Here is a 15,596-nt window from a genome sequence, read left to right as displayed (position 1 = left end):
TATGCGATTTTGCGTATCGTCGCTTATTGGGGATCAGCGGGCTTTTGTCGTTCATCCACGCCATATACTTTACTTTTAAAGCTAAGAGTTCGTAAACTTGGTAGGTGTTGACGACGCCGATACGATAGTCGGTTACTGGCTAGATATTTGGTCTTGTTGAGCGGGTCATGGGAACTTTCAAAAAGCTTTAACCTCGCTATCATAGGATAATAAGAGAAAAATGCAATAAGATATCTGCGTTACTTATCAAGTTACCTCTATGAGGTTATATGGACGCTTCAAGGTAGAAATACGATTTTCATTTGCTGGCTCAGCTATAGATAGTTAATGACAATGCCCATGATGATAGGTTTGTTAACTTTAATATTGTAATATCGTGTTACGGCTCGAATATCCCTCTCAGGGATAATACTATGTCATGTTATAAATTTCCTAGTACTAATGGTGTGGGTGCCCGACTGCTTTAAATAGAGACACAGGTGTTCATTCCAGGGTGTTAGATGGACTTTGTTTAAGGCCCTGTTCCAACGTACGATATCCATACGCTGGTAATGCTTTGGATGGCATTCGAGAGTCTGGCAATTATATGCCGATATAACGATCTAACCATATAGTAAATGCTTTTAAAACAGGTATGGAGAAATGACCTAAAAACTTATGCCTGGTATGAAAAACGATATTTTGGATCCCGAAGCTTCCGATGTTCAGTTGTTCCGGTTTGTTGCTGAGTTTATTTTTTATGGTTATCCTAGCAACAGTGATGAGGGGTGAGTTTATGTAATCAAGGAAAGAGGGGTTATTCACAATCGGCGCCCTGAAGATTTCTTAACATCCTTAAGTCACTGTCCTCAGTATATTCTTCCTTGGAACACATTATCCAACATCATATGACAATATACGCAGTAGGAATCTTCTATATAAAAAATTTAAGCTTTTTAAGTTCCCTGGTAAGTTCCAGAAATGGATACAAAGTTACTTTTCCTACCCCTGCTAGTCCTCGTCCCTACTCCACTGGAGACCCATTCGAGAACCTTATTTAGACTTCACTTTGCTAGAGCCGTCAATTGGATAAAAGGGGTTCAGGGGCTTCATCAAGCCATCTATTGCTATATCTAAATCTTATCGTATTCCCTCCCATATTCCCCGATTACTTACTCGTTCTCGGAAGGATATGCAAAACAGTTTATCGAGCCCCAACCGCCTAGATCCACAAAGGCGTCCTTGACGCTAGTACAGCCGGTATAGAGAACAGAATCGATCCCGTTCCAGTCTCCCGTGCAATCGGTTCCCTTGTAAATGGTGCAGAATCCCCCGCGGATGAAGAAAGAAGCCGGCTGGCTGAGATTCGCGCCAGAGCACGAAGATGGGCCTACGAAGCCGCCATCCTCGAACCATGAGCATGAGTTCGTGGTGTCGGAATGCAGTGGTAGGTCGCCCTGGAGCTTGATACATGTCTCGTCGGGGCTCTGCGACTCGTAGCCTCCTAAGTCATACTAGTGGGAGAAGAGCATTAGTGGGACGACGAAGACCTGTCAGTATTTCGGACTTACGTAAGTAAAATCGCTGGACTTTTCCTGAGTGGCACAGTCTACGCTATACTATGGAAGCTATTAGAACGTCGCTAGGTAAAGAACATGCGGAGCTTGGATTCTCTCACTTACAGCAACAAGGGACCAGGACGCAGTCGGAGACGGTGCCGCCTCTGTTGAAGACGTAGAAGCAGGGTCCTTGGTGGTGGAAGTGCCCGAAGTTTGAGACGTAACCTGGGATGTGGTCTTGACACTCGAAGATTTTGGAGTCGGCGTGGACGAGCTAGATATCGATGTTTTCTTCGTCGTAGAGGACGAAGAACCCCTGGACGCCGAGGTCGAAAAAGTAGATGGAGAGACCGATTTACTCGTGGACGCACTGGAGACACTGGACAGAGTACTCGAGCTCCTGGATTCCGTCTTCGAAGTACTAGTTGGAAGACTTGTGTTGCTAGTAGCCGCACTCGAAGTACTAGAGGCCGAACTTTCGAACATACTTCCAAATTGCGAAATAGTGAAGCCACTCGGGACAAGAGAATCTGTCGGCCAGAAAGCAAGTGGATATGTTGTTCCACTAACCACTACGCCACCAGCTGCGCGCGCACTTTCTTCCGCGGCACTGATGCTCGCTGAGGCGCTTACCGGACAGGCGGCCACAGTAGTCGTCGAAGCCGTGGTCGTTATTTCGCATCCCGTTGTTGTACGCGTGGACGTCTTGCAGCCGACTGAAGTGCTCAGTAACGCCGATCCTGTGAGAGACGTACAAGTGACGTATAGGTCATATCCAGTGGCAGTGCGGGTACAGGAGCTCGTAGAAGAACTAGAAGATCGAGAAGAACTGGAAGAACGGGAAGAACTATGAGAACTGGAAGAGGCGGAAGAAGCAGAAGAGCTGTGATCCGTAGGCGAACTAGTGGGCTCTTCTGTTGGGTAAGTGGGATCTCCTGCCGAATCCAGCGTAATGGTTGGCATGTTTGCTGAAAATCCTAGGGAGGATATGACATTGGCTGGGGGAGGAGGTAAGATGCCGGGACCCTTGACGCCGGGAATCACGATGCCGAAACCTCCACCTCCGCCGCCTCCGATTGGAGGACAGAACCAGCAATGCAGCACGGGAATGATAGGCCAGCCATGTGAGTCATGAGTTGCTGTTGAGACCCCTGATGTGGTGGAAGTTGTCACCGAACTCCAATTTATGACGATAGTTGGAGGTGGCGTGATGCTAGAGGGTGGAAGAGTCGAGGACTTGGTAGTTCCGTCCGTCGTTATGATTGTTATGACTGGTTTTGTTGAAGAAGCCGTGCTCGAGCTGCTAGATTTGCTGCTCGATTGAGACTTCCCTGACGATGTGATGCTTGAGGATGTCGTCCCGGAAGTGCTTTTAGAGAGAGAACTGCTGGAGGAACTGCTAGATATGCTTCCAGAAGAGAGACCGGTGGAATTACTCGGAGGAGTAGATTGGGATTGGGAATTGGTTGATGCGGTAATAGAGCTTCGGGACGATATACTTCCAGAGATACTTCCAGAGGTACTTCCGGAGGTACTTCTAGAGGCACTTCTAGAGGAACTACTAGATGTACTACTAGATGTACTTATGGAGATAGATGAGCTTTGACTCGAGAGACTTCCGCTGGAGGAGAGGCTACCAGTGGACACACTCCTCGATGAACTCGAACTGTGGGATATTGAAACTGTACCCGTTATGGGTATACTGGAATTGGCGAAGCGTGGATAGTAGCCGCGGGTTGCAGTCGCTACCCCGACCGTGCAAAGGAGCACTATAGCCCTTAGAGAGGGCGTGCTATTAGGCATGACGACAGATAATTGCCCACTAATAGAGGTAGAGATATAGAGTCAAGTCTTGGTCATAAAAGAATGCACGATGGTTCCGGTGGGATTTGCCGATCGTAGAGTTATATAGTATGGGCTCAAGGCAAAATTTCCTAACTTAGTCAGACATGAATAGATACCTATCGTTACTTTCAGGGGTATATGAGAAATAAATTCGACGAGTACGCCGATTCAAGTGTCGACCGATGTGGTAAATTCCATTATTAGAATGGAAGGCAACTGCAGATGATCAGATGCCACCCGAATCCCTAAATACGCCTTTCTCCTGGATGATACCTTCGCCGTTTCTATGCGTATCTCATATCTCACTTCTCACCTGGAGCTAATTAAAATTTTTAACGAATTCAAGCTGACAATCCATCTGACGCCAAGTATAGGGGATAAGCTCACGACTTATCCATCAAAATAGAAAGTTATACTTGTATATGTTGAAGTTGCGGAAATTAGGGAGTTCGTTGCCGCTCGCCAAATGTCTTGAAACCCATAAATTCAGCCGCATGACGTTGTTATAGCATTATCCTGTGGTTGATTACGGGTTCAGCTCAGCTCAGCTATCGGGCTGCATGGCCGGGTTACATTCATCAGCCAGCGTGAGGTTAAGAAAGTAGGGATTGGCGAGATCACAGTCTACCCAGGTTGTCAGCCAATTTCAGAGATCTAAGTTTAGCAGATATAGCTTATAATTCGATCGTCTGACCAGCCCCTTTATGATTTATATATTGTATATAGAGACGATGCACGCAAAGCAAGGGAGCTCTTGCTGAAGCTTTGAATGTCTCTTGGTATCCGAATCATTCGTTATATGTATCTATATTTACTTCTCGCGAAGATACTCATGCCAGTTATTCGTTAATTACCTTTTTTTTTTTCGCTGTATCTATAACCATGGTGTCGTTTATGAAGCTCCTGGCGGCTTCGGCGCATGTTGCCTCTATTGTAGCACTTGCTTTGGAGAAGCGCGGATCGAGCATTATCGTTGGTTACAGATCCGTCTCCGCAGTATGTGCCCTTTCCGCTCGTTGAATCGACATATGGTCTCTTGCTAACATTACCCTCGTAGCTCCAAGCTAAACTATACCACGAAGCCGGCGATACTCTTTCATACAACCCCGATAAAGTAGGTCGTAGCTCCGAGCAGCTGGGGGCTGGTGCTTATATAAGCCCCATTCGTGGAGATTGGCCTATGTCGGATAGCTTCTGGGACTGCGTTATTTTCGCTGACTCCAGCGCCTGGAATCTGGTCAATAAGGCATGGGTACCTGAGACTGCGGATGATGGCTGCACGCCGCTATGGTATGATTTGGGAAGTAAGTTCAACTTGCAATTTTTTATCCGATATATGTCCTTAATCCACCGATCCTATATTGACGAATTGTACTTGAAGAACCAAACCGGGACGCCTACCTGAAAGAAATAGGCGGCCCGGGGTTTACAACAGCGAATACGGTACTGCTGAGTCAGATCCATCAGTTTGAGAAACTGCAGATACTGATTCCATCAACGTTAATGGGCAAAAGTGGTGGTTTGGGCATAGAGGTCCAGTGCGCTGCAAAAAAGAATGAGGAAGGGATCAAACAGATGCCAAGCGCATACATTGACTGGTATAGCTGGGTCAACGTAAAAGGCACACCGCAACATGTAAATGCGCCGCAATATGGCAGTTCCTAGGTGCGGGAAGGAGAAATTGAGTGCGAAGGACGGCGAGATTATTGTCTATGATGCCATAGGATATAGATAGAAGGCTTATGAAACCGAAAATAGTTGCAGTCGTGCATTGTTGTCTCTTAGTGATAAAACGTGCTTCGTAGGTAAGATCTCAACCTGGAGCATCCCATTAACGGCGTTGCGACCCTTCGTCTCATGCGTATCCGAGAGGTTTCGTTTGCCTAAACTTAAGCCCAGTGTAGGCAACATTCGCTAATTCGGTTTGTTCTTGAAGGGTTACGATTGTGCTCTGGTATGAAGATTGAAGAATGGATACCAATCCACCTAGGATATAAGATTGTGCTTACCAGCAGGAAACATTGTGGCTTGCTGATGATGTCACATGGATCACCAAGCTTATGAAGGATTCAGCTGTGAGGCGCTGAGCCGCTGAGGTGGCCTGACAAGAGAGCACGGGCCACAGAGAACAAGCGGCAACCTGGTCTATGAATCGCATAGGCAGCTCTTTGTTTCATTCTTAAACAACATCAACACTTTCATTCGCAGTTTGACAACGATATTCTATTTCACATCTTACCGTCAGCATGAACGAGGCACTTTGCTCAATTCTTTCTGGGGAAGACGAATGGTACTATCATGAGGAAGGTAGACACATCAAATTCAACAAGGACGGCACGGGCGAGGTGTGTAGACCCCTGTTTTTAATGATATCTCCGTATCCGTTACTAACGACTGAAAGTTATGGTGCCGTTGCAACTTCAACTATTGGATCCTAGCAGTCATCGAGTGGAAGAGCGTCAAGCCACCACATGGTCCAAGCCAAATCGTTGAGTTCCCAGGGCAAGTCTCGAATACCGCTTGGAACAAAGGCCCTCAACTTCTCGGCCAACTTGATCTCGAGATAACTCTCACCAAGCGACTGCCAAAATTAGCAGAAACCTCTGTCTTAGCGCAAGGCACTGGCATCAATGAGAGGAGCCTTACGGATGATGCCTTTCAACCCAGATTATTCACCGTTAGAATCGAAAAAGGCAACTTCGTAGTACCTGCTTCCACGGTCTCCAGCGACTGGAGGTACGAGCTTCGCCTGCTCTTTGACAAATCGCCGTATCCCCCACGATCCCAGTGGAAGAATCCAGAGCACGGCCCGGACGACTCTCAATTTTGGGACATTGTAGAGTTTGTCAGCCGACATGTCCCGGACCTGGAAAAGCAGGGAAAACCTATGAATTTAACATCTTCGGAAGGATGGAACGGATGTGTAGTTTCTTAACCATCCAGGCCTGTTTCCCAGAGGGTATTACACGCTCCACCGCCCGACAAAAGCATTACATTGTCAGAAGAAGGTGGACATTTGAAACCGGCCCACTGACTCTGGTCGGCATCTTCCAGATTGATCGAATGCCAGGGGAATGGCGGGGTAGGAGTCCACAAAAGCGACAACACAACGTGAAATATTTTAGGACGAGACATCAGGGTCCGGCGTTGCCTTATGACAGGAACACGCATGTTAGCTCCGCCACTAGAAGGATGTTCGGGTCCGACCGGATATTCGAACTCTCTGCTAAACGAGTTTACCAGATGCTAGACGTCGCCCTCAACCAACAGCCGAAGATATCTGCTCATGGCTGGAATTGGTGTTCTGGACGAACGCTACAAAGGAAGGGGCTCGTTCAGTCGGCCGAAATACGACCCACTTATTCCGAGTTGCCCTTTCATCATCGAGGCGGGGACAGAGAGTCAAGCAGTATACCCGCATACGAAACGACGAAGAAAGCTTCCTAGCGGTGTCCTTAATGTTAGTGAAGTCTGTTTCGTAGGTGCCCACCAACCGGCATGACGTGGACGATGTGACGACATGCTCCGGAGATTTCTATCGGTGTCACGGCTCCAGTGCCTAGCAAGGGGTTTCCGAACGCGGATTTCAAGACAATTCTAAACCACCGACTTGATGTCTAACCCAAGGCTAAGAATAGACTTGATGGCGGTCTCAAGTTTATTTAATACTTCACATAAAACACAATGTACATACAATGAGGGTAATTAATTTGACGCAAGGGTTGTGCGAAGATAGGCAACAAAAGTGACATTGTCATCGGTATAACAAATCACTGTAATACGTAGAAATCGCGTGGCATCCTGGGTTCTAATACGTATCTGTATATGTCTAGGTACTTATGTAGACAATCAGCGAGGAACCAACTCTCACTACCGCATTTCCAAATACTACTACAAGCCAAGCCTCTCGGGCTCTCTTCTACATCTCGCCGACTGACGGTGAAGACGGAACAGACGCGCAATCGCTAATGTGGCAGTATGAATGGAAGCACTTCCTAACTTCACAGAGATACATGTGTCCCATATAATTCACGATCCCTTGTGGATTTGTTGATAATAATCATAGGCGACTACGTACGTAGGGCTCCTCGGCGGGCTCCTCGGGCCGCGAGGGATGGAAAGAACCTTAGAAACATCGTATTGCTGACAGTATGGTCGGGTGATGCGGTGATAGACTATTCCGAATGCTCCCAATGATCGCCGGAATAGGTATTGAAAGACGCGATATTTCTTCCGCTGCTGTGACGTTACGGCGGACTCTTCGTCAGTTTGTCCACCTAGGGCTGCTAGGTCATCACTTTAAATGGCCAGTCTAAGCTTTAGGAGCGCCACCCCGGTCTTAGCCTCGATCTTTCTTCAACGGGTACCCATGACGTTATATGTCACATTTTCTAATAAAAACCCGAGTTGTCATAGGCTGAGTAAGAGTTAGCTCACTAGGTTCTCTAACGAGCCCACAAGTTAGCCTCACTCAATCAACAACGTCACCGCACTTGTGCTTTTCTTTCGAAATACCTACCTGGTATATTGCGAATGGTTCCCTTGTTACCTAGGTAGGTACCTACGTAGCTCGGTAACCGAACGTTTCCAGCTCTAGTGCTTACAACGCTTAAGGCCGAAGCGGGAAAAAGCAAATTGTATAAAGCTCCTGGTGGGATATCGCTATAAGGGGTACGCAGCTGAGAAAAGCAAAATAATTCTAAAAGCGTAGCTCGCTTAGCTTGGCTTTAAACCACTGTTAAACGAATATAATCGCCTAGTATGTATTAAAGCCGATATTGCAATTAGTAATGGGTCGATATGCTGCCGATAGGATGGAATATCATTAGAAGCTCATAGGGCCAGGGGCATACTCGCACATACGATGTCACACCGCATATACGAGAATTCATTGAACCAATTCTCACTAGATAGCCTACCCAAGTAACAGCACTGAGTAGAAGGTATGCTTCACGATGTTGAGGAATATTCACCCTACGACCTTGACGTCCACGTGAAGAGCGGCTGATACGATGGAGCCAATGATATCGAGCGCTCTTTGATCGCCGCCTCAAGATGAAGGATTTCCGCCGCACTGTCAATCTTCGATCTCCGTTCTCCAACTAAACGGTTAACTCGTGATGATCACCATCCCTCGTTTGATATATCAAAGAGCTCTCGGGATATAAAATGGGAGTCCTACCTTCACGTTTAACATGAAAATATCCACCATCGGTAGGCAATAACATTGAAGACCATTAGATCCTCGCAACATCGATATCATCATGAAGTTTCAACTTCCATCTTTACTTCTCGGCCTTGCTGCCTCGGCAGCGTCCGCACAAAACCAAACCGGGCCATTCTATCTTCAGATAGTCGGTCAAAAGAATAGCTCTATCATGGGTTAGCCTCATTAAAGAACTATAACAATACCGTGAACTCACATAGACTAGGCTACGGCAATTCCTGCCACACCGGTGCCGGTATGGAGGGACTTTGTTACGGGCCTGGCCAGGTTCCCGAGAGCATCGTAGCATCTTTCGAGTACTACTTCAACTACACCGGAAACACCGTGGTCGACGATGCTCAGGTCGGTCAGGTTATCTGGAAGCTGCCCTACACCGATTCAAACGGCAACACGGCGTTAGAGCCGCAGACGCTCGGTCTGCAGTTCACGACGGACAGCAACGTCGCCTCGACTAATTTCGGCCTCGGCGAGTGCTCCTCGGACCTGAACGTCGGTTTCGACGCGGACGGCAAGCTGTTCGCCTGGAACTACATCGACGACTCGACGTTCACCCCGGGCACGAACCCCGTCCCCAGCGGCGTGGGTAAGGCGTATTATCAGTGGTATGTCTGCTACATCTACTACACCGGCTATTATTACCAAGCTATTGGGTGGTCGGCGACCTCGCCACCCCACAACCCGACTTGCCAGCCCGTCGACATCATACAAGTCTTTCCTTCTTCTTAAGGGGAGACATGGTTAATTATGCTCTTGGTCCTCTTCTGAGCTTGGCGATGATACGATATATGGTTTATGATTCTTAGTGGGTTGAGTGGGAGCTGGTCTGTCTAGTACCTAGATTTGGTGGTGGCATGGAATGGTTCTCGCGAGAAGGATAATAATTGAGAAAATATACGCATATAATATCTTAATAAAAAGCATGCGTCCTAAATATTGATATAAAGAGACTGCAAGCCTCGGTATCGTTATATCGGGGTAGGTTCCGCCATAAGAAATATTGAATTAGACATTACTGTAATCTGATATGTATTGTTCTCCTCAAGGCCAACTGGAGGCAATTGAAGTCTTGATATGGAGATAAAGCCTAGAATATGAATAAGTTATATCGATATCTCAATAGAAGTATGGTTCGGCCTCATTATGCTTGAAGAAAGCAAACGGAAAGCCCTATGCATCTCGGTTCGAATATGTGACCACCCGTGTTGCACCGGATCTTCAACTCCATATGCCTCGGTTGGCTGACTATTCTCATGGAGCTACCAATAAGATAGCGGAGATCGGCTGCAAGCGATATCATGTCGTGCTACAGAGATTGTTGTTTTCTCATCCTCTACGGACATACCTATCTCTCGATCCAGTCGCAGATAAACATCCAATATTCAGTTGCCACGAAATGACGGAAGCCATGATATATCCCAGAACTAACCTACCTTCCTAGGTAGGCGGTCAAGAATAAATGCTCTCGTTTGAAGCAAAGACAGGAATCCTGCGTTTGTCGTCGCACGAGGCGTAAATTTATAAGTCTGAGGGTGGCGTGGGCTATCAATATTAGAGACCTGCAGCATCTAGCAGACGTCAATATGGTGCCTCGCAACGGCTCAGCTGGCCGAAAACGTCCAATTGCATCCAATTGCGGAAAAGGCAGGGTCTCAGTATTCCTTCCTGTGCGACAGTCGAGTATGATCTAGACACGCCAGGGCCGCCAAACATCAACTCTTGCCGCCGCCTGTGTCGCCGAATTGGGATTCCTCTGCTCCCGGGCAGCTTTTCAAGGTTACATGTCGAACAGACAAACAACGGGTCATTACCTAGTAACGGGAGTGTCTTCGATGCTATGTGGTTAGATGGCGTGAATCATGCCTGGATCACAATGTCACAGAAACGCGTTGTCCTACGGCGACGGAGTCTTCTCCGCCGTAAACCGGCTTTGTTGATGTAAGCTGGGATAGGGACGAGGTATATAAAGGAATTCATGCGCCGCGGAACTCCTCGACTAAGAGCTCAAAGCATAATACCAAAGCCATCTGAGGAGCTAGAAAAATATATTACCACCTCACTGTATCATAACTTAGCCACAATGAAAGCTTTACACAGCTTCCTCGGGGCCCTAACCCTCCTCGCCTTCAAGGCCAGGGCACTACCATACCCAGCCGACCCAACCGACTTCACCGTCACCTCCACAAAAACCGCAACGGCTATGTCCATCCCGGTACTCACCAGCCCCGGCCCCCACAGCATCATTATCATCAGCAGCAGCAATGCCAAGCCAACGACCATCACCCTAGCCCAAGCCCAAGCCCAAGCCACTCCCAGTCCGACGGCAACAGAGAGCAGCGTAACAGCAGAGCCGATCATGACGCTACCCCCACAGGTCCTCGACTCATCCACGACGACGAGTTTCACGGGCAGGTGCGAGTACAGCTTCTGCTACCAGGGCACCAACGTGTGCTTCTACTGGGCCGGCGTCACCTCCTGGGACGTGTCGCGCGGCCCGCTGCCCGGCGAGATCCCGACTATGCTCGGGCCGTGCGAGAGCGTTGTTACGACGGCTGCGACGACTGCGGCGGCTACGACGGTGGAGGAGGAGCAGGAGCGTGCTACGGGGGTTATTACTCGAGTTTTCTAGGGAAAAAAGGGGCAAGGGCAGGGTGGGGGAGGAGGGGCGTTCGGGAGATAGGTTAGAAAAATGAAGTTATGAGAAAAGAAAAGAGAATGGGAAATGAGATTATGACCGAATATGCGCTTTATGATCTTCAGGGGTAACTTGGGTGATAGATATCACTTGGAGGAAGGGTGAGAAAGGAAGACTCGGATAGGTTGTTCGTATATACAAAATTGAACCATGCTAGTTACAAGAATAATTCCCGTAACCTCGCCCGCTACTCTGCTCGGTGCTAATGCGTTCTCATTTCGCCCCGATACCCGTACTTGTAGTCGGTTTTACGCCGCTGAAAAGTGTAAGCCCAACTATCAACAACAAAAGGGGCATGCGCGGTAGTCACTCACCGGGACCACCAATAGCAGTGGTGATAGGACCGCTCTCGATATAGACACCCGAGAAATAGAAGTCCTCGACGCCGTCGGAGTATCCGGAGCGCGGCAGCTCGAGGACGCCCAAGTGCCAGTCGGCGCCGTTGGACGAAGCCGAGGTGGAGGCAGGCGCGACGACTTGCGTCAGCGGGTCGCCGCCCTCCGAGTGCCAGAACCCGACCGTGCCGGCGCCGAAGTCGATCTCGAAGGCTACGTTGTGCCATACGTTCGGTTTCCACTCCGTTTTCCACTTGGAGTTTTGCGAGACCATGCTGAGGTAGAGAGTTAGCTACTGTCATCCATATTCTCCTCTCTTCCCTACCCCTTTTTGACGTAGGTATGCACCACAAACACTCACAACTGCAAATTCGGGTTCTCCGTCCCGCTCTCCCCCGAAATCCAGCCGTACTTCAGCTCCGTGAAATGGCTCTCGAAGAAGCAGATCTGATGCTCCCTATTCACCGACGGGGCGTTCGTATCCGACCTCGAGATGCTGAAGTGGTAGAAGACCTTACCGCTATTAATCGCGGCCGTGGTCTGCGGGATCAGCTCGATGCGGCGCATGTTCTGCCCGTTCCAGAACGCCGTGCTGTCGAGCGTGAACTTGGCGCCCTGCTTCGCCACCGCGTCCGCCGGGTTCTTATACTCGGGCGAGAGGCTGATGTACTTGTCCACCGTCCCGGACCCGTGGATGTAGTACTGGTACGGCCCGACTTGGTTCCCCCACGACCACTTGTTCAGGTCGGCCGCTGTGCTGAGGTCGTTGAAACGCCCATCCCATAGGACGGCTGCGCTAGCGGCTGTGGCTAGTGCCGCCGAGATGAGCGAGGCTTTCATCTTGGGATGCTTAGGTGTGCGGAAGGTAGTTGGGTACTTGAATAGAAGAGAGAGTGAACCGGGTACTGAATCCTGGGAACCAAGGATATATAAACTGCGAGACCGACACATTCGCAACCCGCCATGATGCCATTGGCACCCTATCTGGGGAAAGCTGCACGGGGTAAGGGTTTATGAAAAAGATTATCCAGGTACGGGCTAGATTCAATTTAAAGCTGGCAGCCCGGACCGTGGCTTTGAGCGACTAAGACATTCTACAACGAAGTGCGTAGAGAACCGCGGATTAGAGCCTCCGATGATCTTGCTTTGATGGTCATGTTATATTAGACGTGGGGGGATTAACATGCAGTGGAATTTAGCCTATTGGGAATTATGTCTATGCTAGCCGTCCTGCTTTCCTATTACACCTCTTAGGGATTTCTTATGTGGGCTAGAACGTACATTGATACTAGACAAGAATTTATTCATTAGCATGCTGAAAACAACTTCGTGAGATAGAGTATATATACAGAACTCGATACATGAGCAGCAGTCGCCAGCGCTCCGAGGCAATTTACATCTAGACCTTTAATCCTTAATAACCAACCGAAATACACGTGTACATCATTCCTCGTAGATTATATATTGCTAAATCTTTCTCAACTTCGTATGGATATCGTGCTCATGGTTAACACAACGGCCCACCGGACAAACCTTCAGTATTCCAACCCGGCACTGTAGCTGCCACTTCTGGCTTCGGTCGCTCGATCCAGGCTGGCTCGGGATTGAGTAATGCTCCTTTTACTGTGCGATGTGCCTGGCCGAGAATTAATTGGATCACCTTGTTCCGCGGCGTACATGGAAAGTTCTGGATCGGGCACCGCGTCGCTAATTTTGTGTATGAAGTATGCGGCAATGAGGGCAAAGAAACCGCCACAAGCTAGAACAATACCAAGACTGTGGTCGCCGGGGACACCTCTTGGTTTCTGAAATATTCGGAAGATTATGCTAGAGCCAAGAGTAGCGATAAACTGTGGTGAGGCAATAGCCATGTTGTGGATGCCGAGGATAACGCCAGCTTGGTCTGGTGCGTCTTCGTCGACCTTCAAACGCGAATCTTCCTCGTGTCCGTCGGCCGAACCAGCGGAATCTAGGTCCCGGTCATGTGCGAGAGACCTCAACTGTTGTTTCCGAGCCTTATACAGTATATCACAACGGCTTATTTCAGCACTGATAATGGCCCATGGAGCCCATAGCGCTAAAGCCCACGTAATACCAATGAGGCCAATGAGGAAAGTCGCAGCCTCAACCGATCGAACAAGGACAGCGCAGAACATTGCCCCAGCAAAAAGGAGCTCGGATAACAACCATGCTCTCCGCAGAGTAAACCCGGGGATGACTAAGCGATCTAGAAAACTCTTTCCGTCCGAAAGGTCTCCATGTGTATTACTGACAGCAGGGCTATTGTCATAGGTCGGATCGATGAAGAATGGTAACAGGACGTTGGTTGCTAAGCTTGTGATGGAAAATATTAACAGAGCGAAAGTCCCCACCCGGGTGGCCCTCTCGTAGAGCTCGTCCAACTCTTCTGGAGTCATGTGGGGATTCGCTTCTAAGTAGGGTTGAACATAGATTTCGCCGATATAGGACGATGTATAGAAGAGCATGGGGAAGAATCCAACCCATGCAGCAATCTGCACGATGCAGACTTTAGCTATTTGCGGGGGGAGTCTCTTAATAGCGGCGAAGATCTTTACAAAAAATGATATCAGGCCAGGCTGTTTGGTTGCGGGACGTCCGCTGAGCTGAGGATTCCGCTCGGGGATGAGTGCTGTGCTCAACAATATTGTGGAGCAGAGGAAAATGCTCGCTATCGCGCACAGGTCCTTGAATTGACTGCCTCCGAAGAACCAGACGTATTTTGGGAGATTAATGCCACCAGCAATATAACCAATAATGTTACCAATGCCAACCATCCTACTGGCCATAGAGTTTGCGGCTTCCTGTTGATGGGATGGAGCGCAATCGACGATAAAAGCCCGAATAGATGCTTGTACCGTATTGACAGCAATGTCGAGTACATAAATCCAAATGACGGCGACCACGATGATGGTGACCTTCACACCGTGGGACTCCGGATCGGCACCGAATATGCTCAAGAGTCCTCCGATGATCTCCCTAATCCAAGCAAGAAACATGTAAGCTAGTGACGTGGCAGCAGCGCCACCTAGCATAAAAGGCTTTCGTTTCCCCCAAGATACTCTGCAGTTGTCGCTGAGCATACCGATGTATGGCTGGACTAGAGTCCCCGTGAGCGGACCGGCAACCCACACAAGAGCCATAAGAGACTTGCTCAGACCAAGAGACAAGAGATACGGGGTGCCATTGGATAACTCCACTGCCCAGGCAACCTGCAATCCTCCGAGGCTGAGGGTTAAGAGTAAAAGGTACCAGATACTCTTAGTCTTCTGGAACTTATCCTCTTCTACTTGTCTCGACTGTTCCCCTTGTAGAAAGTCATGTTCGGCCCCGGTGGGAGAGAGGAGAGGAGAATTCTCATTGAGCCCATCTAACCCGGCAGCCTCTCCGGCATTAACTCTTATTGTGCTTTCAGACCACGCGAGATCGGCATTGTTGTCTTGTTTCAAAGACGGGTCATGTTTACGATTCGACGAAGATTCGTGGTCCGAGGACGGGGAACTCGACAATGACGAGGTCATCGATTGGACGATACCGCTTTCGCGAATAAGCTTCGTTGGCACCTAGTGCTATGTCGAGCAAAGGAAAGACCTAGGTACGGCGTTCCGGAGTTCGTCGTGACCGGTGAGAGAGAACCTGGGGATACAGAGACAATTTTGCTCGTTGTCATCAACCCTTAAATCGTTCTAGCTATATGTTTATGTCTAAGTCCAGAGTGAAGGGATTAATATAGAGTTAAAGAGTTCGGTAAACAAGGGTCGGAGGAATTTAGCCGTCTTGACCACTAGTAGTTGGAGGGAGCTAGGGGTGCAGGTTGTCACACGGTCTGGGCGGGCTTCAGTTGATACCACGAGACCGAGGCCAGGTAGAATGGTGGCGCGTCGTAATTGGTCGAGACCGAGTCGCGAGGTATGAGTTGGACGCTACCAAGGTAGTAGGTA

General features: G+C 48.8%; 7 protein-coding genes across 7 annotated transcripts; 4 read left to right on the top strand and 3 right to left on the bottom strand.

The window, feature by feature from the left end:
• Positions 1-1,133: 1,133 nt before the first annotated feature.
• F4807DRAFT_311414 (uncharacterized protein) lies at positions 1,134-4,069 on the bottom strand. The gene is made up of 3 exons (XM_047995055.1): positions 1,662-4,069; positions 1,551-1,598; positions 1,134-1,493 (listed from the first exon to the last, which is right to left on the bottom strand). The coding sequence occupies exons 1-3, from the start codon at positions 3,339-3,341 to the stop codon at positions 1,152-1,154; spliced, it is 2,070 nt and encodes a 689-aa protein (XP_047857622.1). The 5' UTR covers positions 3,342-4,069; the 3' UTR covers positions 1,134-1,151.
• A 12-nt stretch (positions 4,070-4,081) lies between these two features.
• On the top strand, positions 4,082-5,425 carry F4807DRAFT_412931 (uncharacterized protein). Its single transcript, XM_047996819.1, has 3 exons — positions 4,082-4,379; positions 4,441-4,687; positions 4,765-5,425. Exons 1-3 carry the CDS (start codon positions 4,266-4,268, stop codon positions 5,046-5,048), a joined length of 645 nt encoding a protein of 214 aa, XP_047857621.1. The 5' UTR covers positions 4,082-4,265; the 3' UTR covers positions 5,049-5,425.
• Positions 5,426-5,629: 204 nt separating this feature from the next.
• On the top strand, positions 5,630-6,318 carry F4807DRAFT_457185 (uncharacterized protein; the record flags this gene model as incomplete). The annotated part of the gene is made up of 2 exons (XM_048001002.1): positions 5,630-5,728; positions 5,785-6,318. 2 exons carry the CDS (start codon positions 5,630-5,632, stop codon positions 6,316-6,318), a joined length of 633 nt encoding a protein of 210 aa, XP_047857620.1.
• Positions 6,319-8,213: 1,895 nt separating this feature from the next.
• Positions 8,214-9,586, top strand: F4807DRAFT_311314 (uncharacterized protein). Its single transcript, XM_047995054.1, has 2 exons — positions 8,214-8,765; positions 8,816-9,586. The coding sequence occupies exons 1-2, from the start codon at positions 8,648-8,650 to the stop codon at positions 9,334-9,336; spliced, it is 639 nt and encodes a 212-aa protein (XP_047857619.1). The 5' UTR covers positions 8,214-8,647; the 3' UTR covers positions 9,337-9,586.
• A 1,101-nt stretch (positions 9,587-10,687) lies between these two features.
• F4807DRAFT_457183 (uncharacterized protein) lies at positions 10,688-11,236 on the top strand (the record flags this gene model as incomplete). The annotated part of the gene is made up of 1 exon (XM_048001001.1): positions 10,688-11,236. One exon carries the CDS (start codon positions 10,688-10,690, stop codon positions 11,234-11,236), a length of 549 nt encoding a protein of 182 aa, XP_047857618.1.
• Positions 11,237-11,403: 167 nt separating this feature from the next.
• Positions 11,404-12,772, bottom strand: F4807DRAFT_412922 (uncharacterized protein). The gene is made up of 3 exons (XM_047996818.1): positions 11,999-12,772; positions 11,617-11,912; positions 11,404-11,558 (listed from the first exon to the last, which is right to left on the bottom strand). Exons 1-3 carry the CDS (start codon positions 12,586-12,588, stop codon positions 11,551-11,553), a joined length of 894 nt encoding a protein of 297 aa, XP_047857617.1. The 5' UTR covers positions 12,589-12,772; the 3' UTR covers positions 11,404-11,550.
• A 400-nt stretch (positions 12,773-13,172) lies between these two features.
• Positions 13,173-15,176, bottom strand: F4807DRAFT_457181 (MFS general substrate transporter; the record flags this gene model as incomplete). Its single annotated transcript, XM_048001000.1, has 1 exon — positions 13,173-15,176. One exon carries the CDS (start codon positions 15,174-15,176, stop codon positions 13,173-13,175), a length of 2,004 nt encoding a protein of 667 aa, XP_047857616.1.
• Positions 15,177-15,596: the final 420 nt, after the last annotated feature.

Source organism: Annulohypoxylon truncatum (genome assembly GCF_022578515.1).
Source record: "Annulohypoxylon truncatum strain CBS 140777 unplaced genomic scaffold F4807scaffold_5, whole genome shotgun sequence".
NCBI classification, from domain to species: domain Eukaryota; kingdom Fungi; phylum Ascomycota; class Sordariomycetes; order Xylariales; family Hypoxylaceae; genus Annulohypoxylon; species Annulohypoxylon truncatum.
This window is presented reverse-complemented; position numbering and strand designations above follow the sequence as displayed.